The sequence below is a fragment of the Cucumis sativus genome, chromosome 3 (genome assembly GCF_000004075.3).
Source record: "Cucumis sativus cultivar 9930 chromosome 3, Cucumber_9930_V3, whole genome shotgun sequence".
Taxonomy (NCBI): Eukaryota; Viridiplantae; Streptophyta; class Magnoliopsida; order Cucurbitales; family Cucurbitaceae; genus Cucumis; species Cucumis sativus.
The window spans coordinates 40,844,109-40,872,082 of NC_026657.2; the positions used below are offsets into that span (position 1 = coordinate 40,844,109).

Here is a 27,974-nt window from a genome sequence, read left to right on the forward strand (position 1 = left end):
TTTCATAGCTAAAATTTCATTAATGGAATAAAATCGTGGAAAATGGAAGAAATTAAAAGGTGAATAAAGCTTTGAAGCAGATGAATCGGGCTCTAAAATCCAGGGATGGGAGCGAGAGAAGGCGGAGACGGGAGGAGAAGGTTTCCTCTAGCTTTGGAGATGGAAAAAGCGACGTGAGAGGTGGGAGAAGTTAGTTTTCCTTTTTTCCCTTTCTTTCTGAAGAGATGGGTAAAAGGGCCCTTTCACATTCTAAAAGTCCTGTTGGTCTGTAAAATAAAAACCCAACCCAACCCAAATGTCTCCATTTTGTCTCATTTTTGGTAAACTTCTCCTCGTGGTCCAGCTCCCACTAAGCTCTCGCAAAATCCCAATCGTGAATCGTAAACTTTCTAGTTGCCTCAATCGATTAGCTTTTCCTTATGCACAAACGTCGTTAAGGGTGCTGTCATGTGGGCGGAGATTCTCTGTGGTTTCTTAGCGTTTAGAGTGCTAAGGCGATTCTTTTTTCCAAGAGATGAAATGGAGATCGAGACCATTGATTCTAGTGCCCTATTCGCTGTGGCTTCTAGGTAAGTTAATTCCACCTTTGAATTCTCATTAAAGCATTCCGATCATGGAATCTAATGCTAAATTTTGTTTTCTTTCTTCTTTTGGTAGACTAGAGAAGCTTTATGGTGGAAAGGCTTTTGTGGGACTTCGAATTCCAGATGCTGACACTGGTTTGCGACAGAGTATTGATATGGTTCTTGTAACCAAAGGGTAAATTTCCCACATTTCATATTTTGAAACACCAGAATCTTGCCTGTTTCTCAATACTTACGCCAATTTTCTCTACTTTTTTTTGCAATTTCCTGTACCAAAGTTATTGTAGAATCTAGGCCTCTTCTTCGCCAAAAGCCTCAAGAGTTACCTAGACTCTTTTCTGACACTATAACTATTCTTCTACCATTCCCTCTTCTTCCGACTGAAAAAGTCTTCCTACCCACTCAAGCATTTTTCATGCTTAGAGAGAGTCTATGAAGCACAAATACTTCAAACTGTGGATAATTGGTCATAAACGTATCGGCCCGATAAGTCTACATACATGGTAGATATATAAAATGAAATATTTTTTTTCCTTTAATATATATATATATCGATATATACGTATATTTGGAATGAATTTTAACGTTAGAACCCATAGCTCACTTAATTTCATAAAAGTATCATAATTACTAGGCAACCAAATGAAAAATAAAAATTTAAAAATTAAAAGAAATATACATTAAAATTATATTACCACGTCCGTTTTTGTGTATCCCTTCGAGGTAAATTATATTACTCATCCTTCTTTGTGTATCCCCTTCAAGGGTAATCATCAAATCCTTCTATAAACTCAACCTTCTTCGTTATTGATGGGTTAAATTAATGGTCCGTTTGGATTGAATTAAGAATAAAAAATGTTTTTCAATAATACATTTCCTTTTAAACACTTTTTTGGACATGAGGTTAAAGTTTAAACTAAGTGTTTATATGTGAATTTTGTTTTTAAAGATTTCTCCAAAATACTATGATTTTGTACTTTTGTAATGATAGCCTTTCTATGATTTTCAACAATTGGAAGGCCATCATTTCTTAGTTCCCTAGCTTCTTCCGGGGAGGGCCCTCTTGTCCCTCGCCCTTAGGCTGTTCTGTTTTGTTATATGAATATACTTGTCTCCAAAATAGATTATTTTATAAATGAATTTTTAAAAAATGCATTATTTTAATTGGCCAAACACTATCATTTTTTTCAAAATAGTTTTTTGACAAAATTAAACACTTTATAATCTCAACCAAACACACCCTAAGTATCTTCATGTTATTAGTTTTGTTTTAATAAGCACGCGGTGGAAAAACCCACTCTCCCTGCATGGGCGCTGCTGAATATCTCTACTTTCCCGCCTCAACTAAGTTAACTCCTGCTCCGTTCCTACTAGATAAGCAAACTCTACCTACTAACCCAGCGGTGAATTCGGTTAGGTCTGGCTTCCCCCTTCTGTTGCTGTCATTTCTAGCTTTCGTTTTGAAACAAGCAATACTTAGTTTAAGAAGGTAAGCTTGATGCAAATGAACACATTTTTGTTATACGTCTCCCTTTGGGAAATTCCTCGACCCAAACAAATGAAGTTGCGGTAGTTTCTCTTGTTCGCTCGGCTATAAGGCCTTTAGTCCTTCAAAGCCTTTTTCTACTTAAAATACGAAATCATGATATTCACTTGCCTTTAACCTCGTCTTTTCTCATTCAATCTCTGTCTCACTCCTCTGGGTTGCCCTCTAGGCACTCGACCATAGGAAGAGGGACTAGCCCTAGCCTCAAGCTATTCATTAGGTGTTATTGTTGGAAATAAGAGGCTTTGTTGATAGTTTATAGCCTCCACGGTATTTTAGTATTCTTTACCCTAAGTTCATTTCTTTTTTCTGTAAGGCTTGTTAGAGCCTATAAAGTTGTCTCCTCTTGTAACTTTCATGGTGTGTGAAAATAATAAAAAAGTAGCTCTTTATTGTGGTTTTTTCTCCCTGTTTTAGGGTTTGAACCTAGTTTTTTTTCCTATCATTTAACATGGTACCAGAGCATGGTAAGGGATCCCTAGCCGCCATCGGCAAAAACCAACCGGTGCAAGATAGCCTTAGTTCTGCTCCAATCTTGCTTCTGCAATAGTTGCCACCACCGTTGGAGCCACTTATCTTTTCGCTGCTGTTGATCGTTACCTTCAATCCTTGCATTTCCATCCAACTCTAGTGTCACCTAGTTATGGACATCAAGGTTCAGTTGGTTTATCTCCGGTGATGGTACAACAACAGATGACTAGGGCGTTCACTGCCAGCCTTGATACAGTAACAATACCGAAAAACATACATATGGCTATGGATATTCCTGAGGGAAAGACTGACGTCATGGAAGAAATGGGAGCTCTTGAAAAGAATGATACATGGGACCTTTATGTTCTTCCTAAAGGGCATAAAACAATTGGGTGCAAGTGGGTGTTCACCGTGAAGTATAAATCAAATGGAACTCTAGACAGGTATAAGGCCATACTTGTAGTAAAAAGGTTTACTCAAACTTATGGGACTATTGTGAGACTTTCTCCCCTGTAGTGAAGTTAAATGCAGGCCGAGTCCTTCTTTCTGTTGCAGTTAATAAAGACCGGCCTCTTCATCAACTTGATGTGAAAAATGCATTTCTAAATGGTGAATTACAAGAGAGGTAGCAATGCCTAGTGAAAGTTGATTTACTTGTCTCACACTAGACCAAATATTTCCTATACTGTCAATGTTGTTAGTCCATTTATGCAGGCACCCTACGAAGAACATAAGGAAGCTGTGAATTGGATTATGAGATATTTGTAAAGCTCTCTGGATAAAGGTCTGATTTTAGGGAAACTAACAGGAAATGTATTGAGGCTTATACCGACTCTATTGGGTAGGAGCAATTATTGATAAAGAATCTACCTCTGGGTATTGTATCTTTGTATGGGGTAACCTAGTTACTTGGAGAATTAAGAAGCAAAGTGTTGTTGCTGGAAGCAGTAAGCTGAATATAGAGCAATGAGTTTGGGAATATGTGAAGAAATCTGTTTGAAGAAAGTTCTATCTGATCTTCATCAAAACAATGTTTTACCTATGAAGCTCTATTGTGATAATAAAATTACTATAAGCATAGCCAACAATTAGAACGAAACTTGTGGAAATTGACACTTTATAAAAGAGAAACTGGACAATGACAGTATCTATATTACGTATATTCGATCTTGTCAATTAGTTGTCGATGTTCTCACCAAAGGATTACTCATGCCAAGCTTTGACTCATGTGTTACTTTGTTTAACATCTATGCCCCAACACGAGGGAGAGTGTTGGAAATAAAGAGCTTTGTTGATTATTTATAGCCTCGAAAGTATTTCGGTATTTTACGTTCACTCTAAGTTTATTTGATTTTTTGTTTAGGGCTTGCTAAAGCTGTCTCCCTCTCGTAACTTTCATGGTGTGTGAAAATAATAAAAAGTCATTCTCTATTGTGGTTTTTTCTCCATGTTTTAGGGCTTTCCCCGTAAACCTAGTGTTATTTTTTTCTACTGTTTAACATATGCACACACATGTATATATGCACATATACTGATATACACATGTATTTATATGTATATGCAAATGCATATATATATAACGACATATTCTTAGCAGTATCCGTGAAAATTAACGAATCGTCGTATCTAATCTTATTTGTATCTGTGTCTGAGCTTTATAGGAGAGAGAGAAAAGAACTAGAGTGAGAAGGTTACATATAATATTTTTTTGTAAAAGGAAAGTTACATATAATCTGCTGTAACTTGCTAATGGAAAGAGCCGTTGACCACTTAATGAGCGATGATATTCAATAGAAGGTGACAATCATAAAGTTCATGTTGATAGCCTTCCCTACACCCACAAAAGAACCATGTTTTCTACCATTGCACTTGTCACATTTGGTATTCTTCTTTGCATCTGTTCGTTTCTCCGAAAGTACCGAGAGCAGTATATTAAATGTCACGTCTCATTGAAACACGTGATGTTTGTAAATTCTGGCATTTTCTTTTTTCCATTATCTCTTATGCTTTCAATTATTTAAATCCATACAGGGAAGCAGTGGTGATATGTGTCAAAAATCTTTCAGGTTTTGTTTCCATGAGTGCTGATGGAAGCTGGATCTGTGAAGGTGATGGTAGACAAAAGTCAGAGATTCTGCCTGATCCAGTAAGTACCTTCACTTACCAAATTGTTGTGAGCTTTCTCTAATATGATGCAGACAATCCGAAGTATTCTAAAGCTAATCACTTCACTGATCTATTACTAACTTGTGAGACTATTTTTCTTTTGACTTGCTTCCACATGTATCTCTTGATATTGACTTTAAAACTGGAGCATTTGATTAAGTCAGTTATACTTGGATTATTCACTTACACGTTGCCTGCTCTTTCCTTCGCTTTGTTGCTGTCTTGCTCCAATAAAACAAAGAATAATCTTGTAAGTTGTATTGAAAACGGAGAGGCTGGAAGCTGTTGTTTTTTTTTCTTTTTTTTTTCCCCTTTCGACCATTGTGTAGGTTTGATTTAACAGCCAACAATGTTAAAACATGGCTTAGGCAGTGTCAGTATTGTGAACCTTTTGAATCTCATGATTCCCCTGAAATTGTGACAAATCATAAACGTCAAGGTCACAGTTGTCTCCATTAGAGTTGATCGGTTCTCACAGATATCTCATGAATCCCTAAAGGTTTCCCCAAAAAGAATAAAAAAAAGAAGAAAGAAAAAGAATTGTGACGTAGATATGTTTTTTTATTATGTCTTAAATTTTAAATACAGGTAGCTGAGACCCGAAGATGGGTTTCAATTCTTGAGTCATACTTTGAGCAGAGAGGAGTTGCACTACCTGAAGGATATTTATCGTGGAAAGTTCTACTTCCCAACCCGAAATTCCGGTATGTACGGATGATTCTCTTTTTATACTTTTGACTATGAACTTGTCCCTCAAATCAAAAGGTAATCCAGTAATCTTGAAAATGTTGCAACATATTTTCTGTTATTTGTTATTTTCTATTGCTCTTTCTACGAGGCTTGCAAAAGGATTTCTTTCAAGTTCAAGCTCTTACTACGAGGCTTGCAAAAATCTGTTGAATGATTACCACTAATTCATATCATATGGACTTAACACTGTCATGGAACATATGAAAGATGTGAAGTAACATTTGAATATAATGCTTTTCTTAAAGCTGTTTTTTATGAGGTGCAGAACGATCCATTCAAACTATTTCCCATCTGAAGTTATCATGTATGATCAATGGATACATTTGAAACCAGAACCAAAAAGCATGTTCTCTGGTTGGATAAAGAGTGCTTGGCTTGGAGGGAAGAAAGAAATGCAGGACTCCATGGATCAGAAGCTAAATTTTGTCCTCAACACTGCACCCATGTGGGATAGGTTTGTACCCATATTTTTAGTGAACTGCTTATTGCATGAACTGTCAATCTGTCACCTTACATTTTCTATACAGTACGCGTTTTCACATTCCTAACTTGTTTTACCAATCGCTTGTGAAAAAATAATATATAAACAATCCTTGGAACACTTTTAATGTTTTGCGTGAAGCAGGAAGGTTCCCTATCTTTGAATTGTTTAACTAGCTTTGGAAATATTAATGTAGATTTTTCTAACAAATTTGGGGGAACTCTCATTTAGGCTAATGACCAAGGCCTAAGCTGGATATGGCAGAAGTTGGATGTTAGTTGCTATATTTGTATCCCATGTCTCATGTTTCAATTAAAAAGTTGGATGTTATTGAAAAATAAAGACGAAGAAACAACACAAGATCTACGTGGAAACCATAGTATAGGGAGCAAAGCCATGATCTATATGTTTCTTATGATGTTTTTGATAATCATAAAAGTATAAAATGGAGAAAATTTATAGCCAACACGGGCCTAATTGAAAGAATAAAAAATTAGGACAAAGTAAATCTTAGCTACCCATATGTTTTTATCAAGGCCTAAGCCCACTATTTCTAACACTCCCCTCAAATTGGGATGTAAATGTCCGAAAGTCCTAACTTGCTACCGCACATGAATCAAAGTTTTGTTTGAGGAGCCACTTTATGAGTATATCAACAATTTGTTAGGCTTGAGGGTATGTAAGGGATGCGATGCTATCATTGTCCAGTCTCTCTCTGATAAAGTGTCTGTCAATCTCCACATGTTTGGTTCTGTCATGTTGGACTGGGTTATTGACATGTTGATAGTTGTCTTGTTATCACAAAATCGTTTCATATGCACCTCATAGTCCTGACAAAGATCAGACAACACCTTTTGGAGCAAGATTTTCTCACGGATTCCTAAACTCATAGCCTTGTTATTTAGCTTCAATGTTACTTCTAGCCACAACTTCTTGCTTCTCCAAGTAATGAGATTGCCCCACACGAAGGTGCAATATTCCGGGGTGGATTTTCTATCAACAATAGACCCTACCTAGTCAGAGTCTGTATAGGCCTTAATGCACATTCTGTTAATCTTCTTGAACCTCAATCCTTTACCAGGTGTTGCTTTTAAATACCTTATAATTCTGTTAACAGCCTCCATGTGGTCTTCATAAGGAGTCTGCATGAATTGACTGATAGTACTCATAGTATAGGAGATGTTAGGCCTAGTGTGAGACAAGTAAATCAACTTTCCCTAAAGGTGATCATATTTCTCTTTATCAATAGGATTCCTATCACCTAAATTTTCGAGTTTGGCATTGAACTCAATGGGCGTATCGGCAGGACGTCATCCCATCATACCTGTCTCAGTTAATAAATCAAGGGTGTACTTTCTCTGGGACACATAGATGCCCTCTCTGGACCTAGCAACCTCCATTCCACGAAAATACTTTAGATTCCCCAAGTCTTTAATTTCAAATTCATCACCCATCTTCTTTTCTAGTTCGATGATTTCAAAGTTGTCATCCCGAAATCGCACAATGTCATCAACATAGACAATCAATATAGGAATTCTCCCTGACTTGGAGACCTTTGTGAACAAAATGTGATTGGAGTGCCCTTGATTGTATCCCTAAGATTTGACAAAAGTGGTGAACATGTCAAACCAAGCTCTCAGTGACTGTTTTAACTTGTACAAAGACTTTCGAAGCTTGCAAACCTGATTATCAAACTGAGCTTCAAATCTTGGAGGAGGACTCATATACACTTCCTCTTCTAAATCTCTATTAAAAACGCATTCTTAACATCAAGTTGATATAGGGGTCAATCTTTATTTACGGCAACTGACAACAGGACTAACAATATTTAACTTTGCAACAGGGGAAAATGCCTCAGAATAGTCCCATAAGTCTGAGTTAACCCTTTTGCAACTAACCTGGCCTTATGTCTGTCAAGGGTACCGTCTGCTCTGTACTTGAGTGCAAATACCCATTTGTATTCCACAGTCTTGTGCCCTTTGAGGAGTGTGTAGAGATCTAGGTCTTGTTCTTTTCCAGTGCTCTCATTTCTTCCATGACAACAATCTTTCACTCGGGGCACTTTAAGGCGAGGTGAATATTTTTGGGTATTGTGGTAAAGTCAAGGTTAACAGTGAAGGCCCCGAACTGAGGTGAAAGGTTCTCGTACGAAACATAATTAGAGATGCAGTGCTTAGTACAGGACTTGATACCTTTCCTCAGTGCAATAGAGAGGTCAAGGGATGGATCATACTTACCGATGTTTCCTAGATGGTCTTGCTTGGTTTTGTTTTCAGTGAACTCTGCACACACACACAATCTCAAATTGAGGTAGTCAGTTCCTTTTATCAATTTAGTCTATCTCAATTATGTCTGAGAACTCCCCATGTTTATGATTAGCCCCCCAACAATAATAAGAATAACCCCAACAAAGAATTGATAAACACAAGAAAGATAAACAAATTTGGACAGAAAATATGATCCATGATCATGGAGAAAAGAGAACTTGTTTCTATCTTCAAGATTTCAAACTCTCTCCAACCTAACTAGTTCTAAACATGCATTCTAAATGTTTAGAATACAAAGAAAGCATATCAAGGTTGAGGGAGATTTTAACTCTACGAGAAATTTTCATTCAACTTAAAAACAATGAGAAAATACAACTGTAATTATGGTAAATGAAAAGACACCATGAAAGGATTCAAAGTTTCACCTATGTAGTCTAAATTCAGGCAACAACCCTTCAACTACATACTTGAATCTTCATCAATGAAGATACAGAAACAAATAGGTAGATAATGCATTAAGAATGTAGAAGGGCCCAGATTTTAGTGGTTTTTTTTTATGGAGGTAAATAGTTTGTTTTTTCTTTTTTTCCTATTTTTGAAAGAACCCGAGGATTAAATAGCATGCAATATATTTTTTAAGTACTAGTTTGGGTACATAATGTTTTATAGATTTTACACTGTATCCTCTTCTTTTTCTTTCTTTCAGATTGGAGCTTAATGGAAATAACATTGTTCTGGGAGAATTCTTGGAGTTCAAAGTGAAAAAAGAAGATATGCAGGCTTTGAGAGAGATTAGAAGATCAAAAGTTAGTTGCATACTCATCCAGAAGATCAGAAGGATCGGATTTGGTAATATGGAATTCTTTGAATGAACAAAAAAAAAGAATTTTAAACAAACCATTAGTCTCCAGGCATATAGCACATATTCTTAACTGGTATTAGTAGTAAGCACACAATTATTTGATTTTCTCCTCCACCTTTTTTAATTTTTCTTTTCTTGAATTATAAGTTGTCTCTGTTTATGTTTGTGTCTAATTAGGCCCCAAACTTTAAAAATATTTAAGTGCCCAAATTTTAATTTTATATCTATTAGGTGTCTAGACTTCCAAAATGTTAAGTTATTGAATTTTTTTTTTTTTTTGTCTAAAGGACGATTGATATAATATTAAATTTACTTTCACCTATTAGCTTAAGCTTTTGAATAAATTGATGATTCGTGCATAACAGCATAGGCATGGGGAGTCTTGTGTTCAAACCACTGCTACGTTATTACCCCAATTAATTTCGATTTTCTCTTGTTTATTTCATGTCCACAGGTGAGGAGATTGTTAATAATATTAAAATTTACATTCAAATTAATACTCAACTTTTTGGGTCCATCAAATATTTAACATGGTATCAGAATATCTTTTGAATTAATCTATGGCTTAACTATAACTATAATACCAGATTTAAAATTTGTGTAAATTTGTAATATACTTGGCTTCCATGGGGACAATACATTCACACAGTACCTCATTTTTTGAGAATTGGTTTTACCTCTTTAATCATATCTATAATTTGATCCACAGTACTCCGGCATCAAATGTCTGTCTTTCTTCAAATTTCTCTTTTGTAAATTGCAGTTCCTTCAAGATTTCGAGTTTTATACTCCACCCGGGATTATCGAAACGAGGGGGCCTCTGCTTCTGAGTGGAAGGAAGTAACAGTAGGATCTAGCACAATGGTAGTATTTCAGATGGAATATTCTTCTAAAGTTCGAAAAGTCAAGATCTCTTCAATTGTATCTCTATCATTGAGTGCCTGAAGTCTGCTCACTATTGTTACTTTTAAAATTTTGATCATGACTCTACTACCAATATAGATTTGTTCAGTTGAGAAGAAGACTGTTATGTACTTTCTTTTTGTTTCTTCTTACCTATCTATCTGTATAGCTATGTATATTTTGTCCATTCACCCTTTAATGCGTAAATGTTTCTGAAACAGTGTATATATGATTTCTATATACATTGGGGTCATTTGTGATGTTAATGATATACATATTTGATTTATGTATAAAATGGTTATTTGTATCGTTAATATTTTAGTGAATTGATGCCGACTTAAAATTTTGTAGTTCTTTGTGTATTTATAGGTATAATTAACAATAAGGTGAAGAGTTGTGGAAATTTATTTTTGGGTTCTATAGATGTGTTATGAAATCAAAATGTCAATGTAGAGAAATGGATACAAAAATTTGTATAGTTCATGAAGTGTGTTTGCTACAAACAACAAACAAAGAGATTATTTTTATTAAAAAAGTTATCATATGATACAAAAAATTGCAGAGACGACAAGAGAGTTTATATATGAAAAAAGACTCTTGAGCTTGGTCATTCAGAGCTCTGGATGTAGTTGGATTTGAATATTTTAGTTTTAAAATTATGGATGTTTTTTATTTGTTTGATTTTATTTAGTGGCTAAGGTTGGGATATTTTCACCACTTGGAATATTCTTAGGACTTGGATTCTTTTTAGAAGAGAAATAAATTTTTACTGATAAATGAAATAAAATGAATAAAAAGTAATTTTTTTGTTTTGTTTTATTATTTTAGTAGATATCTCTATCTACCTTTCCCTCGATATATTCTCAAGTCTTGGCAGAGAATAGATCCTAAAATCGAATAAATTGTTTTTCATTAGAAAAAAAAATGAGAACAAGTTCTGCACTTTAATTTTCTGTTATTGAAAGAAAAGCTAAAACATGTGATGTGATAGCATTTAAAAGATAAAAAAAGAGAGTGAAAGAAAAATGAGAGAGGTCAGTTGAGGGTAAAAGTAGATTGAGATATATTTTATTATAGAGCTAAAGATTGTTAAAGGGTGACTTATGAAGGATACAAGCTTAAATTCAGTATCAGATGGTTGCGCAATTCTTCTATATCATTGCAATCCGGTAACATCAAAGAAGAAACGTGAAGAAAAAAAGAAAAAGAAGAAGTGGAAGAAAGTGAAATGGTGAGGAACCTAAGATAATCATTCAAGGACCCGTTACATAAAAATTTGTTTCTCCCCGGTTGGCTGACAAGGAGTCATGTTTTGCTTATTTTTCCCTTTTATTTATATTCATTACCTATAATTTTAGGATAGATTGAATTTTAGAATATATAAAAATTTAGTTACAAACATAACAATTAAATTTAAAATATTAACATATGTAGCAATATTTAATTTTTTTTTGAAAATATAGCAAAAATTTATCAAAACCTATCCGAAATAAAAGTCTACCCTTGACTATGTTGCAGATTTTGTTAATCTATCAATGATAGAAGTTTATTACGAATAGACTTTACTATATTTGTAATTTTTAAAAAATGTTGCTATACACTTTTATTATTCTTAAAATTGTTACCCATTATCATTACCCCTATACAAATTTTGTTTAAGGTACCTTTGTGATTGATTATTAAATTTTGAAAATTAGATAAAAAAAAAATATATATATAAACATTTATTAACATGTGAGGCAACAAGAGATCTCTTACAAGCACATCTCCACACATCTCCACACATCTCCACTTTTATTTAGACATGTAATTTATATATATATACGTGTGATAAGAGAACTTTATTAAAAAAGAAGATGGCTTGATGTTCAAGTTGCACACTACAGTCTACACATGTGATGAGCCAATATCAGACTGAAAGCTAGAAAATGCATCTGCAAGCTCCATGGCATCTTGAACCCTTAAACGAGTTCCCTGTTGCCCGACCACTCTGGCCGCTATTTTCGCTGCAATTGTTCCCATTTCTTTCAAATCCGAGACTCCCTGCAAGATACCGTACAAAATACCTGACGCATAGGCATCTCCAGCGCCACAAGTGTCAAGAGGTACACATGGACAAGGTGGGATATATACTGCTTCTCCTTTGACACCTATGTACGAACCTCTGTGCCCATCCGTGACTGAGACAAGCGGAACAAAATGACTCAGATACCTTACAGCTGATATAGAACTTTCCTTGGAGTCAAAGTGACATAGAGCTGCCGCTTCTTCATGGTTTGCAAAAACAATATCCGCAAAGTTGCCAACAATTTCCCTGATATAGGAAATGAAGAACACATTATTTGTGTTATCTTCCTTATCCTCCTTGCATACGACATGAAATAATAAATGGAGCTTAAAGAGAGAAATTTACCAAAAATCATCAAAATGTCTTTCGATGCAGGAGACGTCTGAAGCTGTGACTGCAACTAGAGCACCGCTTCGGTGTGCTTCCTCGCATGCTTTTTGAATTGTTTTAATTGTATCAGGCAATTCAAATAAATACCCTTCAACTACAAGTACATTTGTCTTGCTAATTACACTAGCTAACGCTGGACTATAATTCACAGTGGAAGATGTACCCTGAAATCGAAAAACAAATCCAGAAGAACTCCTTTTCATTTTTGTACCATGTATCATTTACAATCCCCCTCCCCCCCCCCAAAAAAAAAAAAAAAAAAAAAACCGTAAGCACTAAAAAGCTTTCACAACTGTACAAGCTCTAGAAATAAGAAAAAGGATGTTATACTTAAGAAAACACGAGTTACTACAATTCAACGTTCCAACCATATTGAGAATATAGGTCATCATCTAAAACTGATTTCAAAAGCTACCATTTCTAGATTGGAGATTTATATTTTTCTCACATGTGGTGTGGCTATGGAGAAGAAGTTCAAATAAAAGTTTACCTGATATGCAAGCATTGTTCGCTGAGCATCAGGGGTAGTAAGAACAATGACTGTTCCTGTTGTCCCATCCTTGACGGGAGGAGAAAGAAAATGTACATTTGCACGTCTTAGTTTTGACCTATGAAACAGATTAAAGCATAAAAAGTTATTCTTATAGCGCGTATTCAGTTTGATAGCAAAAGGAGAAGTATTCAACATATGATTTCCTATAAAAATGATTTGGCTCAGAAATTCCGTTGCTGTCCTGCTTACTAGGACCCTCCTATAAGTTGAGAGTTTAAGACACTTTTTTTCCCCTCAATCTATCAGTTTTTAACTAAAACATAATGTACAAAATCAAGTCTCATTGTATATAGTCTCAGAAATGAGGGTGGGCAGTCCATATCCTAAAAAGTGATATCAAGAAAGGGAAAGAGAATAATATTATATCATTCTGAAACAAAAGACTTATAAATTGAACTTAAACTAGAGCCTGACCTGTAGAAACTGCCCAATGGATCACTCCCTATACTACCAGTCATAGCTACATTGAAAGTAGGGCCTTTCATGGGTCTAATACCCAGCCTTGCCAAGGCCACCAGGCTGTTCGAAAGAGATCCGCCAGCAGCCGCCTTATAGCTGCGACCGTCCATTGCCCGCAATACTCTACCTCTTTCCTCATGATTTACAACCTTCCTTGTACCCTTCTCTAAACCCAGTTTCTTCAGAAACTCGTCATCTACCATACCAGAAAAATCTACCTGAACACATTGCCACAACAATGAAAGACGTAAGAATTAGCCCAACCATATCAAACAGTTGTTCCAATAAACATTATGATCTACAAAATTCTGTTGACAGCGATGTGACAAGGGTTTTTGAATTAAGTTGTTCAAAATCAAAACTTTTACACTAAATAAACAATGTATACAGTAATACTGTAACAGACTCAATCAAAAGTTACTCCAAATCATTTCCTTGAACCAAGTAGCACGGCTGAATACAATACTAATAATTTGCACAGTATGTCAAATCAGAAAGTTATCAGAGTATGTTAAATAGAATGAAACAGCACCAAAAACCCAAAAACGAAAGCGAAGAAATTAGTTGAAGAAAAAGAAAAAGAAATGGGGAAATGACCATAGCTTGACCAAGCCCCAAGACGTCCCATCGGTCAGGCAAACAAGAAGAAGAGGGATTAATGTCATGGAGATGTTCAATTCCGACCAGGAGATCCTCATCAGAACCATTCCCTTCATCATCTTCCTCTTCTTCCTCACTACCACTAGAAAACTCCCCTGTGCCATAGCCGCTAAAAACACGACAGGAAAAGAAAGCGTTGAAAGAATCGAAGCCTCCAGCCATTGAAGAGAATCTGCATCGGTGAATGAAAGTGGAAGAGGAGGAAGAAGGTGAATATGAAGAAGAAGAGGGAAAAGGAAGAGAAGGAATAGGAGTGAAATTAGGGGAAGGGAGAGGTAGAGAAGAAAAGGGAAGCTGAATTTGAGGAAGAGAAGAGATGGGAAAATAGAGAGACATGGTGGGAGTGGTTAAGGCCCTTGATTTGAAGCGAGTGGTGGTGAATGGGAATGGCAAAAATGGCAGAACTCAGCTTAGCCACCCACCGCTCCATACCCATCTCCTCACCATTTTTGGCTAATTTTATAAAGACGTTGGGTTCTTCTGTCCAGATAACAATATGAATGCTTCTGAGTTGAAATCCTCTTCTTGCATTATTCTAAACACAACGTGGACCTTGCTGGATTCCTTCATATCGCTTCACGCCATTTATTTTCTTATCTTTTGACTTCCCATCACCCTTCAACCACATTTTTTCTTGTTTTAACTTTGTTCTAAGTGTCTAAAATACTCTAAACTTCTTTTTTCTTTTTAAAAAATATTCTTTAACCTTTTCAAAATGGTTCAATAGTTAGAGATCTTTTTATTTAAGAAACATCCCTACAAAAATATTCAAAACAAATAAGCATGCGTTACTTAGCAGGTTTTTCAAACAAAAAATAGAACAATACAATTCTATCTAACCTTTTTTTTATTGCCAATACGACAAGATTAATGATATCAAACTACTATTCATGCTATCAAAGGATCCCCGCTTTTAAATTGTTACTTTTGTAAATTTGAAAAATGATGTGAAATCGACTCTATTATTATAAACATTTTTGCTATATTTGCAAAAGCTCCATTTATTTACTGATTTAATTTTTTTTATTTTATAATTTTTTCAAAAATATTCATCGAAACCGAAATTTCTGTAAAATTAAAACTTCAATATATCTATCAACATCAATATTTTATACCTTGGTTACACTATAAAATTCCACAAAATCTCACCAAATTTCAAAGTAAAAAATTCTCCTTAAAACATACTAGAAACAATAATTAGTCTACTAAATTCTTTTTACACTGATAGATCTATCGAAATATCACTATTTATTAATAGTCGAATGCATTTTTTATTTGACAATTAACTATGTTAATTACAACAATAACTATTGAAATTGTTTGTAGTCAAATAAATTTAAAATTATGATTTTAATTAACTTAAAACGGTGAAAAAATGCAGGTGTAAAATTTGGATATATGAACGAGTATTTTTTAACTTTTTTTAATCAATGATATTTATGAAACTTTTCAATATTTTCTAGGTATTTTTGAAACAAAACTTTAGATATTTTTTAAACAATATTTTAAAGTTTAAGGGACATTTTTTTAATTTTTTTTTTTGAAAGTTTAGAGGTATTTTTAACACAAATTTAAAGACATTTTGTGTAATTTACCCATTTTTAAAGAAAAATTGCATATGGTAGCATTTTGAAAATATGATATAGGAAATAAGCACATTTTTTTAAAATTTTGTAAATAGAACAAAATTTTCACTTATAAAAAACTCTTAATCTTAAATTTGTTATTATTCATAAACTACCATTCAATAACTTATTTCTCTTCATCTTTTGTATGTTCTACTCATTGTTTATTTATTCTCCAACCTTTTAAGGCCCTATTTATTTATTTTTATACGAGAAAAATTATTTGTTCTTTTTGTCTTAATCTTGATCTTAGAATATGAATGGTACAATAATTGTAATATGAAATATAATGGTTGCTGATCAGAGTAATTTAACTTTATTTGTGATTTTGTTTTTTTACTTTTTTTCGATGTGTATTATGAGTTAAATCTGATTTCAAATGATTTTGTTTTATTTTTTACATTGATTTTGTTTTGATTTTACTGTGTCTCAGTTTTATATACTAATGTTGTGATATACTTATATTATATGTATTAGCTGGTTGATATACTTACTATGTGATTTTCATTTTTTCAAATTTTATGCAGGTCATTATAGTATTATTAAGTATATGAATGATATAATTTAATATATCAACAATATATTGTTAAAGCATATCAGTAAAGTGAATCATTATCAAGTATATGAATCAAGTTTACAAGTGTATATCAATAGTATATCAAGTGTATATAAGTAGGACTTCAAGCATATCAAATGTATTTAATCAATCAAATGTATAAGTGTGAAGAATATTAAGTGTATTTGCACAATACATTGAGTGTATCAAACGTATCAAATGTGTTGAGTGTACCAATGAAACATGACAAGTTATTAGCGGTGTATCAAGTGAAGCCTTTAAGTGTATCAAGGCCTAAGGGTATCAAGTGTATCAAGAAAAATCAAGTGTAACAAGGAGTATTATGTGTATTAAGATGTTTCAAGTGTGTAACAAAAGGTATCGAGTGTATCAAAGAGTATCAGGTGCATCAAGTGTATCTATCAAATGTATCAAGTGTATCAAGGGGAATTAGGTGTATCGAACGTGTATAAGGTGTATCAAATGTATATTAGTAACAAGAGCATTTGTGACATTTTATCTCTTGATGTGTGAGTTGGACTTTATTTTTTCTATTTTCATAAATTATGAAGTATGTGTGTTATAAACTTAATTATTATAACTTATTTTGCCATTTTTTGCCAGCACTTTACTTTTTTTTTTTTTTTTCTATTTTTACAAAGCCTCCTTTATTTTTAAACTTTCACCCCTAATAATTATAACTTGCTTTTCATTTTGAACTTTAGTTCAAATTTAAGCTTTTTACTAAAATTATTATAAAAATATATAAACGATGATAAAAATTAAACCTATAAACATTTAGGGTGTGTTTTGGATGATGATTTAAGGGATTAGGAAAAGGATTTGACCCAAATTTTCCTGCTCCATCTTATCATAATACTACACTCATAATTCTTCCTTCCAAACACATGTTATAATATCACCACAATTATAACCGTTCCCCCAAATGCATATTATCATAATACTATAACAATAATCTTTCCCCCAAACATATATTATCATAACACTACAATTCATATTCATTCTCCTAAACATATATTACCATAACACTACCAATAATAACCCTAACCTCAAACACGTATTATCATAACACTAGGATTATTATAATTATGGTAGGATTATCATAATCCTTTTCCCTCTCAACTCATTCCCTCTCCCAAACGCATTCTTAGTTTATCTCAAAATTTGCTTGGAAGGATAAATTTATTACTAATGTTTAAAATATCAAGTTAAAATTTGAAAAACTAAAAAAAAAAAAATGTTTTTATCATTGGGTATGACTTCTAACTCTTCCCCTCTGAACCGAAATAATAATAATAAAAAAAGTGAACAACTAAAAACGAAAAATCAGATAATAACCCAACCCGACCTTACTTTTCTATTGTTTTGTTTGTTTAGAAGCATGTAAATGGATTTGTTGTGGTGAATGATGTGAGAACCAATTATTTAACCTTTTGTAATGTCTTCCTACCACTCGTTTTCTTATTAATTTAGGGAGATTATTCCAAAACTTTGTTATTATATTCTATGTAAGAATTATGTATAGCAGCATATGATCCTATATGTATATATATAAAAGAACCAAATTTGGATAAACCTTTCTTAAAAAAATTGGATAAACACCAAATCCAATATGCAATAGAAAAAAATTATTCTAGCATGACGGACATATGAATATTTAGGGAAATGCATATATAACCATCTAAGTACACAAAATAATCGTAAAATAGTAGAATCCAAAACTATATGTGAATATGATGCCCATACTTAGTATTAATTGAGGTCTATCATTGACACCTATCACTGATTTATGTATAAGATTTTGTATTCTTTTATTAACCGATTTATGTATAGGATTTCATTCACTCCATGATTGGAAACTAATGATTGGAAACTAATGATTGGTTTTGTCTACAAAGATTTTGAATATCTCACCTTTTGTCAGCACTCTAGAATCTTGGAAGGGTCTCAAACTCTTCTCAATTCTCCCACACTGTTCTACTCTCTTTGATAGCTAACACACACTCTGGGGCTTAGAATTTGATGTCTAAAATAATATATTTTTGTAGAAAATTAAATTATTGATGTTAATGTGACCAAAATCTCACATCGGTTAGATAAACGGATAATCTTAAGTATATAAATGAGAACAACGGGACCCCTACCTTGCATTTTTGCAACATTTTATCTAATTTCTTCTCATTTTGTTGAAGGGCTTAGTTTGATTTGGTTTTTTTTTTTTTTTTTTTTTTGACTTCTAACACATGTTTTCTTAATAGTACTAAAATATAGTGGCAAACATATTACATCTAATAAAAATATCACTGGCTATGAAGAGAAGAAAGCATTTTTTTTAATGTAATTTTTTCACCACCCCAATCTTAAGAAACATGCTTGTCCAATGGATAAAGATAGAATAATTGAGACTGTAGAGAATACTTTTAGATATATCAAAATCGAATTTTCATTTTCATTTTTTGTTTTCTCTCATATGAATGAAGATTAAATTATATTGTCTAAAACTTCTTTAGAAACTTCTTTAGAAAATTGATTTAAAATAATAAATTAACTTACATCTATATCTTTTAAAAATAAAGTGGAGTAAATTAATTTTGGTTGAATTTAGTATTTTATTATTGCATAAAATTGTTAAAAGAGATCAAACAATTTAAACAAAAATATAATTTATTTATGTTAAATACATATTTGACATTTAACTATATTTTTGTTTATCATATATGATATAATCCTAAAAAAAATGTTAATAACAAATTCCCCTACACTACAAAACACAATTATCTTTCATTTTCAAACATTATTTTTCCAAACAACCGCAACAAAAATAAACTCAAACATTATTTTTCCAAACAACCACTACAAAAATAAACGTGATAGAAATCCAACTTAAAATATTTTCTTAAAACCACACAACCTTTTACCCACATTTATATTTTCATCAACAAAAATGATGATATGGCTACATAATACACAACTTTTGTCCATGTATATATTTTTATTGGCAAAAGCTAAGATGTGCTCACGCAATGAAAGCTATGTCAACGCATCTTATCTTTATCCACGATTTTTCTTTTGGTTGCAAGAAAAAATTTTCAGCATAAAGCCAAATTCTTATAGTGAAAGGTAAATTCTCGAGCATTTATAAAATCTTCAACTAAAGGACTCCTAAAAAATTTCCAATTTGACTCGTTTAGTTGGCATTCAACTAAACCACTCCTAAAAAAATATCAATTTGACTGGCTTAGTTGGCAGGCCAAGCGCACCCAAGGAATTCTCAATCTTAAGTTCTATCCTACGTAAGATTGGTTCATTTTTTTTTTTTTATTTCTCTTAGTATTTCTTTCTTTTCTGTGTTAATTTGCCATATTTATTTATTTTTAATTTTTTTTTTTATTAACATAGTTTGATAACTAGGTGCGTTGTACATGTTATGTTATCCAAAATTTAAAAAGAGAAAAAATTACAAAAATTTCATAATACAACTTTAATATTGAAGACTAAAAATTAATGCTAAAAAACCATAAATAAATTAAGATTTGAAAAATAAAAAATAAATTTGTGTACAAATGAAAATTTATGGAAATTGTATAAAATAACAATAACTGAAGAGGTGAACCAGAAAAAAAAAAGGTTGAACATGAATTTCAAGGGGCTTTGAATATGAAATTTTAATTTTTATTTGGAACTTTACACTTCAATTCAGAAGACAAAAAAAAAACAGAGTTAAAATGAATAGGAAACAAAAATGATAATAAACAAATAAATTAGAAGAAGATTGGTTTACATGACAGTCCAGCAAGTGGACGTCTTAGGGTTCCAAAGAGCAGGAAGAAGAAACTTCTTGCCCTTAACGCCAACGGCATTGTAAGAGCCGCCAGTGAGGGGGTCGACGGCAACCTTGCCAGCGTAGCCAGGGGCGGCTCCAGTGCCAAACATGCCTGGGCAGGCCGTGGAGACCTCGATCATGTTAGCCTTCTCGCCCAGCTGGTATAAGCCTGTAAGGGAGGGATTGGTGACGACGGAGGCCAAGCCAGAGGCCAATGCCACGACCATGGCATCCGCCCCAACATCGCCGCTTGGTGGCTTGAGGATGGCACCAGCAGGGCCGTAGTCAGATCGGTGGAATGGCCATGCACAGGCTCCTGGGCACTCAGTCTCTGGGTTCCCAATAATCACGTATGGAATTTCCTCAATAACTCCATGCTCTGAGCATTTTCCCATGCAAAGCCCTTCAACCGTCACGTCTCTGGCTCCCACAATCACGGGGATGGCACCTGGCAATCCAGCGACGGCGTTTTTTACAAGAATCTTAATGAAATCACGAGTCATAACTTTTCCAAGAGAGTAATTGGCATCCACGTATTGCTTCACAACCTTGACTTTAATTTCGGCAGCCCCTGGAACGTAGGAGCTAACCATGCGCCACCAGGACGAGACTTGTGAACCAGACTCAACTGGACCATTTTTATTCAACGACTTCAAAAATGCTCTCAGTGTCTTCTTCTGGATCCGTCCGAGTTGGCCGTAGAATACCACCGACAAATTCAATTTGCTTTTAAGCATCTTCCCGCCGTGGTTTTCTAATGCTATCAATGGATCCGTTTTGGCATCTGCCTCAGGGACACTCACCAACACCACCAGGAGAAGGGAGATGGCTACTACCGCAAATGGGAAACTTGAAATTCGCCTGGAACACTCCATTTTCTTTTTTGTTTTTTGTTTTTTGTTTTTTTTCTCTTTAGGTTGATTCTTGTAGTGCTAAATCTTCCTTCTCGTTTCTTACATTTCGCTCTGTTAGGGGGTTTTATATGGAGTTGGTGAGGCAGGATAATTGCGTTATAATTGGACAACTATTGGCTTTCCGATCCGTTTTTTCAGATCCCTCTACTTTTACCGTTTCTATTAATTTCCTTTTATTTTTCTATTATTAGTCTCAACCATTCAAATGTTCATTGTTTCTTTTTCAATATTTTGTTTGGGAGCTTTTATTGAATGCACCAATTTGGATTGAGATACCAATTTGGGAGCTGTCTTTTGGAGTTTTTCTTTCTTTACTCCGTTATCCACTTTTTTCTTTTTATCTTTTGGAATGTTTTCCAAGATTTTACTTTCCTTCATTTTCTTTTACAAAAATATGAAAGTTGAAATGGTTTTGTTAGAGCACATGGTCTTTAATTAAATAATATTTTATTATAGATTGTTCTCAAATTTTGTACAAGGTAGATAAATACGCACCATGGTCCTCATGTACCCTAATTCTAGCTTCTTTTACCTAGCTAATTCCAGCTATATATATATATATAACCAAATTTAATAAACTAAAAATTCAATGCTTTTTTTTCTAATGAAACTTGAACTATTGTATAGAGATGACGTATAGTGGATTTGGTTCAAATAATAACCTAAATGGTCTATAATATAACTTTTGTTTTAAAGGAAATTAAGGCTATTTTTAAAACTTTTGAAAATGAAACTTTACTTTTAATACAAATACAAAGTTTAAGATATTTGGTATTAATTTTAATAAATATAGTGTAGTTTTCTTTTAACTTTTATTTTTCAAGGGAGAAGAAAGAAAAGGAGTGTTGAAATGAATATGGAGCAAAAATGTCAATAAATAAATACATAAATGAAGAAGAACATGGGCGATGGATTTAATTTACATGACAGTCCAACACGAGGACGTCTTAGGGTTCCAAAGAGCAGGAAGAAGAAACTTCTTGCCCTTAAAGCCAACAGCATTGTAAGCGCCGCCAGTGTGGGGGTCAACGGCGACCTTTCCGGAGTAGCCAGGGGCGGCTCCAGTGCCAAACATGCCTGGGCAGGCGGTGGCGGCCTCAATCATGTTAGACTTCTCGCCCAGCTGGTATAGGCCTGTATGGAAGGGGTTGCTGACGACGGATGCCAAGCCAGAGGCCAATGCCACGACCATGGCATCTGCCCCGACGTCACCGCTTGGTGGCTTAAGGATTGCACCGGCGGGGCCGTAGTCAGCTCGGCGAAATGGCCATGCACAGGCTCCTGGGCACTCCGTCTCTGGGTTCCCAATAATCACGTACGGAATTCCATCAATATCTCCATGCTCTGCGCATTTTCCCATGCAAAGCCCTTCAACCGTCACGTCTCTGGCTCCCACAATCACGGGGATGGCACCTGGAAATCCAACGACGGCGTTTTTGACAAGAATCTTAATGAAATCACGAGTCATAATTTTTCCAAGAGAGTTATTGCGATCCACGTATTGCTTCACAACCTTGACTTTAATTTCGGCAGCCCCTGGAACGTAGGAGCTAACCATGCGCCACCAGGACGAAACCTGTGAACCAGACCCAGCTGGACCATGTTGATTCAACGACTTCAAAAATGCCCTCAGTCTGTTCTTCTGGATCCGTCCGAATTGCCCGTAGAATACCACCGACAAATCCAGTTTGCCTTTAATCATCTTCCCGCCGTGGTTATCTAATTCGATCAATGGATCCATGTTGGCATCTGCCTTAGGGACACTCACCAACACCACTAGGAGAAGGGAGATGGCTACTACCCCAAATGGTGAACTTGGAATTCGCCTACAACACTCCATTTTTTTTTCTTATTTTTTATTTTTTTTTTGTGTTGATTCTAGTGCTAAATCTTCCTTCTCAATTTTTACCTTTCGCCTGGTGGGGGATTTTATAAGGAGTTGAGGTTGTTGGATGATTGCGTTATAATTGGACAACTATTGGCTTTCCTGTTTTTCATATTCCTCTATTTTTACTGTTTCTATTCTTCTCCTTCTGTTTTTTTTTTTTCTTTTTCTATGATTAGGCTCAACCTTTCAAATGTTCATTATTTCTTTTCCAATATATAGTTTGAGAGCTTTTATTGTTGTTTGTACAACTTATGTTACTGAGTTGTTCTATTTGTAATTATAATTTTTCTTTGAGGACATATGAATTGCTTATGTTAATTAAATCCTTGAATTTCACCAAATTTTCTTATTTCTAGATTCTTACACATAAATTTTAAAATGTTAGTTGTTCCTCAAAAAGGAAATTTGAAAAGGTTCGTATTATTAAATTTTAAAGAATATTGAAGCTTAATATATTTGCAATTTAACTATTTTTATACTCTTTCCTTTCATTATAATACTTCAATTTTATTTTCTTATAAAAGAAACAATGTTATTTAAACACCAACAATGATCTATCCTTAATTTAGATTTTAATAGAGTAATGTATAGTTCTAATTTAATATTTGTTTGACATTTGAAGGAAGTCCTTATTCATAGTATTTAATTAAAGAAAAATTATTGCAAATAGAAAAACATTTACAAAATAGAGTAATATTTCAAATTTCATTAATGAGATATACTAATAGATATTTGTAGACTTTTACCGTGTCTATCAATACATTGGTAGATATCATTCTTTATTATGGTATAAAATTTGAAATTTTGTTATACTTTTGTAAATATTTGAGTGCATTTTATTATATTTAAATTAAAGTGTCTATTAATTAAATAATAATTTATTATAAGTTATTGATGTCAAATTTTAGATAAAGTCATAAATACACACTTGGGACTTCACGTGGCCTAATTTATATTCTAGCTAGTCCTAGTTCTATAGCTCCTTTGGACTAAACATAGCTGCTTCTTTTATTAAAGCCCAAAACAGTTTCTTTCGTCAATTTTTTTAAAATAATCTTGCAATTGCCCCCAGGTTAATTTTATTTTTGTTACAACAAATTATAGGAGAATAAGGAACTATTAGAAATTGAAATTTTGGGATGCGGTTATTTTAAGTAGAATATAGATGTTACACACAACACACTTTAGCAATCACAAACACAAATTTAATAAGAGTAAATTAATTGATGCAGAAACAACAATAACACATAAGAATTGGTAATAAAACAACACCATCCGTCTCAGGGTAGTAGACTTAGTAAAGATAATCCACTTATATAATCAAATTAAACAAGTACTTATTGTAGCTAATATGTAGCTAAATTATAGTAACAACTTTAAAGCCTAACTAATCTAGACCATCTAGGCTCCCCCTAGATGTGAGCTGATTTACTGGTTTGATCTCTTGAATTTAGGTTCTCCTCGAATATGTGAATATTAGAGATGTGTGTAAAACTTAGGCTCCCCAAGTATGTGAGGCTCCCTCTCACTTGAAGATATCTTTAGTACTTTCTACTTGCAAACTCTCTTCATTTAAAAATCTTAGGGCCTATTTCATGACATTCTTGTTTTCTTTTTCTGTTTTTTATTTTTTAAGAAATAAATGTGTTTGATAACCATTATTGTTTCTTATTTCCAAAATTTAAAGAACGTTTCTAAAAATTGGACAAAAATAGAGAAATTATGAAAAATAGTTTCACCTAGCAAGTTTTGTTCCCATTTATTTAATTTTATTTCTTTCAATGTCTTGAAATACCTAGCTATATCCACTTTGACCTAAAAGTCTCGTTGAATTCCAATGATGAACTTTTTTATTTCTTTCTATGTTTAGTATTGCTTAAATTATTCTTTTTCTTCCTTAATTAATCTTCCTTATATATGTTTAATATATTTTTTAAATTTTTTCTTCTCTTAAATTTTAATAATTATATGTACCACCACGTGCTTGAGACGACATGGAGCGGTCGACGTTCTCAAAAGAGTTAGTTTTTAAAAGAACATAGAGAGTCGCCACCAATTTTTTTATGGTGTGATTAGATGCCGAAATAAAGGAATGAATTTTAAATAAAATATAGAAAATGGTCTAAAAAAAAACAATAGAGTTAAGTTCGAGAGTCATTTGTATATGAGGAATGTGTTAGCACTCCGTAACTCTGGTTTAGAAATCGATGACCAAATTTAAAGTTTTGAATAAAATTTATTTAGAAATTATAATGATCTCATAAATAAGTGGAATAACATTCCATTAACTAAATTATATTTACAAAAAATTCTCACCTTAACTAGAAAATGAGAGATTATTATAATTTCTCAAAATCTATAATAGACCAGCCTTTGAATAAAGGTTTTTTTAAAACATTTATGAAATTCATTTTTTGGATCAAATGTCTACTCCAAAATAATATTGATAGAATTATAAGAAAGGACTACCAAAATTTCTAGATTCCATCCTAAAATTTTATTAAAAGAAAACAATTAAATTATTAGAAAAGATTGTTTAGAAACGTTAGGAAAAGGATAGATTAAATTTAGAAGGTTTTGAAAATCATATTTTATAACATCAAATTTGGTAAATGAATAAAAAAAGAAATTTTATTTTAAAAGGATAAAGAATTAATAATAATAATAATAATATTAGAAAAGAAAAAAGAAAAAGGAAAAAAGAAAAAAGAAAAAAGAAAAAGGAAAAAAAGAGCAGTGAACACGTGCTCCTTGCTGGCTGCCTATACGATCTCCCCTCGAATCCCCTGACTTCCATCGCAAGGAGCGAACCCGCTCATTCCTCTCACTCTCTTATCACCGTGTTCTTCTCTCTCGCACACAGTTTTAAACGCTCCCTCCCTACATTTCGTGGGCCAAGATTTCCCTCTCGCATCTACAAATATCAAAACTATTGACGAATCCTTTTGACTGTTTTCTTTTTCTTCATCATTTACATTTGCCTCCTTCTTGGTAAACTTTCTGTCTGGATTTCAATCAGATCTGATGCATTTTCCCTTCATTGTCTTTCATTTCTCCTGTTCCTCTTCTTGGACATTCCTTATGATTCGGATCCTTCTTGATTATCATATATCACGTTTCTGTTTGTTTTGATTCAGCTTTCGCAAATGTGTTTCTGTTCTTTCTGATTTCATTTTTTTTTTATCACTACTGGGTCTTTTATTACTGCTTCTTTCATTGCCCTAATTAAATCTCTCTGTCTCTCTCTTTCGGTCTGCACGCTTGAGGAGGATAACCGTTTCTCTGGCGGATTTTGTTTTCTTCTTTAATTGTGCTGAGCAATGATATTAGACCTGCAGTCTTGTGTTGGAAACCTGCCGTGTCGTTTATTCAGAATTGATATTGATATTTTCATTTTCTGAACCGGAAATTCGGATTTTGTTTTCTTCTTTAAAATTTTTAAGTTCACTGTTGAATTTCTATAACCTTTATCATCTGGTATCTGAAATCTACTCGACTTGCTCTGATTTTAGCATTGAAGATTTAGTGCCCACCAAAGCCACTGATTCCAATGGGTTCTTCCAATGGAGAGAATCGTCCTGCTGTTGGAGATGAGCAACCATTTAGGATCTTTGTGGGCTATGATGTTCGTGAAGATCTTGCGTATCAGGTCTGTCGCCATTCCATCTTGAAGCGATCTTCAATCCCTGTTGAGATCATACCAATCAAGCAAGCAGATCTGAGAAAGAATGGTGTCTATTGGCGTGAGAGAGGACAAACTGAAAGCACAGAATTCTCGTTTTCACGGTTCTTAACTCCTTATTTGGCAAATTTTAAAGGATGGGCAATGTTTGTGGATTGTGATTTCCTGTATCTAGCTGATATTAAGGAACTGAGGGACTTAATTGACAATAAGTTTGCAGTTATGTGTGTCCACCATGATTATACTCCAAAAGAAACTACAAAAATGGATGGTGCAGTTCAAACTGTTTACCCAAGGAAAAATTGGTCTTCAATGGTTTTGTACAATTGTGGGCATCCAAAGAACAAAGTGTTGACACCCGAGATTGTCAACACTCAAACTGGTGCATTTCTTCATAGATTTCAATGGCTTGAGGATAATGAAATTGGGTCAGTCCCATTTGTTTGGAACTTTCTTGAAGGCCATAACAAGAGTGTGGAAGGTGATTTAACCACTCTCCCTAAAGCAATTCATTACACTCGTGGTGGACCATGGTTTGAAGCTTGGAAGAATTGTGAATTTGCAGATCTCTGGCTGAAAGAAATGGAGGAGTATAATAAGGAGGCTGAGAAGAAATCTGAAGAATAGAAATCAAACATGAAAGTAAGTTCTCAAGGTTTAATTGTGGAACTGAATGTTTTTGGATATTTGCTTATAATTCTTTAGATTGGTTATGATTGGTTGAATGGTATATCAGATAGTATGGAGGCCTGGAAAAATGGTGGTTTGATGATTTGTAGTAGTATTGTTACTGGGATTGTAGGAACATCACGATCCTGTAGTACTATTTTACTGTTGTTCTAGATATGTGCTTACTAATTCAGGGGTGAATTTCCTAAACATTCGTAAAGTATTGGTTCGAATCTCCTCCCTTATTTTTTATTGTGTAATATTGTATAAGAAATCAAGAATCTGCTTTCCAATTTATCTTGTAATATTGTACAAGAAAAAAAATTATGTCCGGAATGTCAGGTTCTTAGCTTGTATGCCCAAAATTTAATGATTGAGAAGGTATTTGAGAAGGTATTTGTTTCTTTGTTTCATATTTCTATTTACAAGGATGAGGCAAATTATTGAATTATAGAAGATACAAAATTAGGGGACCCAATTGCTATTGATTTTCAATTCCAATTATATATCTCTGAACTGTGACAATGTTTAACAACAGGGGAAACAGATCTAATTATTATTCTATTATTATTTGATCGGATATGAATATGATTTAAATTTAACGCAAAAATTTCTGTCTTGTAATTTTTTTTTATC

General features: G+C 33.6%; 5 protein-coding genes across 6 annotated transcripts; 2 read left to right on the plus strand and 3 right to left on the minus strand.

The window, feature by feature from the left end:
* The first annotated feature begins 179 nt into the window (after positions 1-179).
* On the plus strand, positions 180-10,344 carry LOC101206635. 2 transcript variants are annotated; one of them, XM_031882653.1, is made up of 7 exons: positions 180-569; positions 658-759; positions 4,633-4,747; positions 5,356-5,471; positions 5,783-5,971; positions 8,972-9,124; positions 9,160-9,382. In XM_031882653.1, exons 1-7 carry the CDS (start codon positions 448-450, stop codon positions 9,167-9,169), a joined length of 807 nt encoding a protein of 268 aa, XP_031738513.1. In that variant the 5' UTR covers positions 180-447; the 3' UTR covers positions 9,170-9,382. The 2 variants fall into 2 exon arrangements, with proteins under 2 accessions (XP_031738513.1, XP_004148346.1); XM_004148298.3 differs by lacking the exon at positions 9,160-9,382 and adding an exon at positions 9,891-10,344 and having other exon boundaries at positions 182-569; positions 8,972-9,114.
* A 1,384-nt stretch (positions 10,345-11,728) lies between these two features.
* LOC101206400 (uncharacterized sugar kinase slr0537) lies at positions 11,729-14,731 on the minus strand. The gene is made up of 5 exons (XM_004148297.3): positions 14,098-14,731; positions 13,456-13,718; positions 12,979-13,096; positions 12,444-12,652; positions 11,729-12,344 (listed from the first exon to the last, which is right to left on the minus strand). The coding sequence occupies exons 1-5, from the start codon at positions 14,494-14,496 to the stop codon at positions 11,918-11,920; spliced, it is 1,416 nt and encodes a 471-aa protein (XP_004148345.1). The 5' UTR covers positions 14,497-14,731; the 3' UTR covers positions 11,729-11,917.
* Positions 14,732-20,139: 5,408 nt separating this feature from the next.
* LOC101213615 (protein EXORDIUM-like 4) lies at positions 20,140-21,060 on the minus strand. Its single transcript, XM_031881744.1, has one exon. The coding sequence runs from the start codon at positions 21,058-21,060 to the stop codon at positions 20,140-20,142; it is 921 nt and encodes a 306-aa protein (XP_031737604.1).
* A 958-nt stretch (positions 21,061-22,018) lies between these two features.
* Positions 22,019-22,939, minus strand: LOC101213379 (protein EXORDIUM-like 4). Its single transcript, XM_004148326.3, has one exon. It carries the CDS (start codon positions 22,937-22,939, stop codon positions 22,019-22,021), a length of 921 nt encoding a protein of 306 aa, XP_004148374.3.
* A 2,824-nt stretch (positions 22,940-25,763) lies between these two features.
* Positions 25,764-27,751, plus strand: LOC101206166 (protein CDI). The gene is made up of 2 exons (XM_004148296.3): positions 25,764-25,978; positions 26,500-27,751. Exon 2 carries the CDS (start codon positions 26,538-26,540, stop codon positions 27,294-27,296), a length of 759 nt encoding a protein of 252 aa, XP_004148344.1. The 5' UTR covers positions 25,764-25,978; positions 26,500-26,537; the 3' UTR covers positions 27,297-27,751.
* Positions 27,752-27,974: the final 223 nt, after the last annotated feature.

Coding starts and splice junctions, on each gene's coding strand:
- LOC101206635 (XM_004148298.3), top strand. CDS start 448: ATGTGGGCGGAGATTCTCTGTGGTTTCTTAGCGTTTAGAGTGCTAAGG. Junction 570..657: donor CTATTCGCTGTGGCTTCTAG/GTAAGTTAATTC, acceptor TTCTTTTGGTAG/ACTAGAGAAGCTTTATGGTG. Junction 9,115..9,890: donor GATCAGAAGGATCGGATTTG/GTAATATGGAAT, acceptor TGTAAATTGCAG/TTCCTTCAAGATTTCGAGTT.
- LOC101206400 (XM_004148297.3), bottom strand. CDS start 14,496: ATGTCTCTCTATTTTCCCATCTCTTCTCTTCCTCAAATTCAGCTTCCC. Junction 13,097..13,455: donor CCATTGGGCAGTTTCTACAG/GTCAGGCTCTAG, acceptor TCTGTTTCATAG/GTCAAAACTAAGACGTGCAA. Junction 12,345..12,443: donor AGACATTTTGATGATTTTTG/GTAAATTTCTCT, acceptor TTCCTATATCAG/GGAAATTGTTGGCAACTTTG.
- LOC101213615 (XM_031881744.1), bottom strand. CDS start 21,060: ATGGAGTGTTCCAGGCGAATTTCAAGTTTCCCATTTGCGGTAGTAGCC.
- LOC101213379 (XM_004148326.3), bottom strand. CDS start 22,939: ATGGAGTGTTGTAGGCGAATTCCAAGTTCACCATTTGGGGTAGTAGCC.
- LOC101206166 (XM_004148296.3), top strand. CDS start 26,538: ATGGGTTCTTCCAATGGAGAGAATCGTCCTGCTGTTGGAGATGAGCAA.